This window comes from Arachis ipaensis, chromosome B7 (assembly GCF_059453495.1).
Source record: "Arachis ipaensis isolate K30076 ecotype BB chromosome B7, ASM5945349v1, whole genome shotgun sequence".
In the NCBI taxonomy this organism is placed as follows: domain Eukaryota; kingdom Viridiplantae; phylum Streptophyta; class Magnoliopsida; order Fabales; family Fabaceae; genus Arachis; species Arachis ipaensis.
Window position 1 is genome coordinate 127,899,457 of NC_142442.1, and position 3,625 is coordinate 127,903,081.

The window sequence follows — 3,625 nt, forward strand, 5'->3', positions numbered from 1 at the left end:
GCATTTTTTATTCCTGCCATAATTAATTTTGTATCTGGTGGCAGTTCTAGTGATTAGGGCGGTTTTGAACCGCCATTATCCTACATATATAAAATGAAAACTTTCAATAACCCTAGCTTATTGAATTCGATGACGGCTCGCTCTGCCTTCTATCTCTGATCTCCCTCGTCTCCTCCTCCTCCTCCGATCCTCTCTCTGTATCTACCATCATTTTTACCCTCCACCGTCACTTCCTCTTCGATCTGAAAACTTGTCAGCGTTCGTCGGAGCTCCGATTTCTACGTTTCTTTAATTCGTAGATTCTCTCTCTCTCTGACGTTTAGCTTCTTCTCCTCGGAGCTCCGAAAAAACCACCACAGTCACCACCAGCACTGAGCGCCACCATGGAAGGCGGCAGAGCAACGCTATCGGATGTTTATCAAAGCGCGAAGAAGCTCCTCCTGAATACGTGCGACTGCTTGGAACGCCTCGAGCGCCTCGACTACTCCGCCTCCTCTGATCTCTCCCTCTCCCTCTCCAACGACATCTCTCAGATCCAATCCCTATGCGTCCAGATGGATCGATTCTGGTGCTCCATCGCGGCCAAATCTCAACGCGATCTCTGGAAAAGGTGCGTTCCGAATCATCCTCTTCCTTTGCCCTTTTTTAACCTATTCTGAATAAGTTCTACAATCAATGAAATAAATGCATGCCTTGAATTTTCTGCCTTGCCTCTTCCAGACAATTCATTTTTCTTCATCTATCTTATTTCAGGGTTAAGAAGACTTCTTTGATGAACCAGTATCCATTTGGCACTTGAATTTTCAGTATTGTTCATAATCATTATTATTATTAATTTTTTTTAAAGAGCAGAAGTTTAGGTATTATTATTATTATTAATTTTCAGTATTGTTCACTTGAATTTAGGTACGTTTATAGAAAATTCAGCCAGCATTATAAAGCCATAATTGGTGCTGATTTCGTCACAAAGGAGCTACAAGTAGATGACTCGTCACTTTATAGGTCAGTAGTTTTAAGTTATCTTATAACTTTACTTTTAACTAACACATTCTTATTTTGGTCAAAACAATAAATGAGACTCTTTTGGCAGATTTGGGATACAACAGGACAAGAAAGGTTCAATAGTTTAGGTGCTGCATTTTATAGAGGTCCAGATTGTTGAGTTTTGGTGTATGATGTAAATGCACACAACACATTTGACACACTAAACAATTGGCATGATGAGTTCATTAAGCAGCTGTGTACTATTTAGCACCTTTCTAAATAAGCAATACATGAAGATTATATCTTATATGTTTTGGTGTTTGGCCTCAGGCAGATTTGAATGATCATGAAGCATTTCCCTTTGTGTTACTTGGGAACAAGGTTGATGTAGATGGTGGAAACAGTAGAAAGGTATTAAAAAGAGTTTGGGCCTTTGAGATTAATATGCATAGTTTTGAAGTTGAAATCTCATTCAACTTGTTGCAGGTGACTGAGAAGAAAGCTAGGGAATGGTGTGCTTCTAGAGGGAACCTACCATACTTTGAAACCTTTGCAAAAGAAGGATACAATATTGAAGATGCATTTTTAAACGTAGCAAAAATTGCCTCAGAAAACGAGCACACACAAGACATGTGAGAATCATTTAATACATAACTTCATTTAAGAGAAGCTAGAGTGATTCTGCTATTTTGCTTCTGTTGGGGGCTAACCACTAATGTTTTTTTCTCTTTTTGACAGTTATTTTCCCGGAATATCTGAAACTGTTTTGGAAGCAGAACAAAGAGGTGGTTGTGCATGCTGCTTTTTTTTTCTCTTGCAGATAAACGAAGTATGTGCAAAATTTTTTTTATTCACTAGACAAGGTGAATGCAGCAAGTAGAGATACAAGTTCTTGTGCTTCTGTTATTGGGGATGTTGTGACTGAGGTATTTAATGTAAGTAGAGATACAAGAAATACCAGAAAGACAATAGAATGTGTTTTATGGAAGGTTGTCATGTCTAACAACCAAGTAAAATGCAAAGCTTTCTCATGGTATTAAGGATGGTTCTTTCTTATATAAAATTGATTGAAAGAAAGTGAGTTCCTGCTTTTGGTATATAATGAGAAAATTATTTATGGCATAGATATTCATGATGAGAAAATCTGTTTGCATCTGTATTCTTTGATTTTGAGATTTTAGATAAAAAGAAAATTAAACAAGTTTGGCTTTAAAATAGAGATATTTTGCATTATTAAATTATTTGATTCTTTATATAACTTTATTTCTCCTAATGTATATGTACTGTGTAAATTATATATATATTTTTTGTCATGAGACAATTAACAAGGAGGACCTCTTATTTGTTGTGGTGGCTTAATAACTTTCACAGATTAAAATAAATAGTTACGCATGTTCTAAAAATACACTAAATTATGCTGTAAAAGAATATAAAAAATTTGTGTTTAGTACTGTGCTATACTACATTGTTAATTGATCTTATTTTAACTGTTAATGCACTCCAGCTCAAGATGAAAAATGGAGATGAGATCTTAGCTGTTAAACATGTGGATGGAGGTGGTGTTGTAGCACTTAGCTTTTAGCACTTAGCTTTGCAAATCAATTGTTGAATGCTTAAGTTAATTACTCAATGTGCTTATATTGTTCTGGCATTCATGAGTTAGGATTCTAAAATTGTGTATGCTTATTATTATTTGCTATTTTATTTTTCATACCTCAAAATCTCTCTTCGTTTTCAATTCCTTTCAACTGCAATAGGGACCAAAATTTTAAGAGATTGTTAAACTAGAAATTATACTTTCTATTTCTTGTGTAATTATTTGAACTAGAAATTAAACTTTTTGTTTCTTGTGCAGTGATCTTAGCAACAACCACATTGGAGGGCCATTTCATTCACTGTGTAATAAACATTGTGAATATACTACTTAAAAAGTAAATTATAAACATTGATTTTTGCTCTCTGCTGTTTACTTTTTAGATGATCCTTTCTTCTGATTGCTCATTTTTGTAAAGAGAATCTGTTGCCCTTTGCATTCCTCTTCTGCTGTCTAATTTTCTCTTTAATCCCAAAAAAAAATCATTGAAAAGCCTTGTTATAATATTTCCTTTGGCTGTTATCTTCGCTGTGGATTTCTTTTCATCTAACTTCAATTTCTTATCTATAATTAAAAATATAAACATATATATATGCAGGACACGTGACTCAACTCTCAGTAAGCTAAGCTAAGCTAAGGTGTCGCTCTAAAAATCACGTGTCATCCATAGATACATATATTATATGTATATATATGCTGCTTAATTAATTAGCTTCTTCTCTAATTTTTCAAAAGGTCAAATTAAATACATTACAAACGTGATATATCATTATGATTTGTTCAACCCTTTGCTTCTTAGCTTGTAATGCATGTTCATCTCTTGAAACCCTTAAATTAGTTGTTATTATTGGATATAGATGATCATCCATTGTATAGTAGCTTTCAATCTACTCTTAAATAATTAATTAATTTATATAGTTCAAATAAGATGATCGGTTTAGTCTTCACTTACCATAAGTTTTAACAGACTTAACTGCATAGTCTTGCCTGTTATATAAAAAAAATAGAAGAATGATTATTGATATTTCATCTAATGAGGGTTTTTTT

At 33.9% G+C, this 3,625-nt stretch overlaps 1 protein-coding gene across 1 annotated transcript; it reads left to right on the forward strand.

Moving 5' to 3' along the window:
• The first annotated feature begins 383 nt into the window (after positions 1-383).
• LOC107610205 (uncharacterized) lies at positions 384-1,239 on the forward strand. Its single transcript, XM_088493496.1, has 4 exons — positions 384-610; positions 754-780; positions 907-1,006; positions 1,091-1,239. The coding sequence occupies exons 1-4, from the start codon at positions 384-386 to the stop codon at positions 1,160-1,162; spliced, it is 426 nt and encodes a 141-aa protein (XP_088349622.1). The 3' UTR covers positions 1,163-1,239.
• The last annotated feature ends 2,386 nt before the right edge of the window (positions 1,240-3,625 follow it).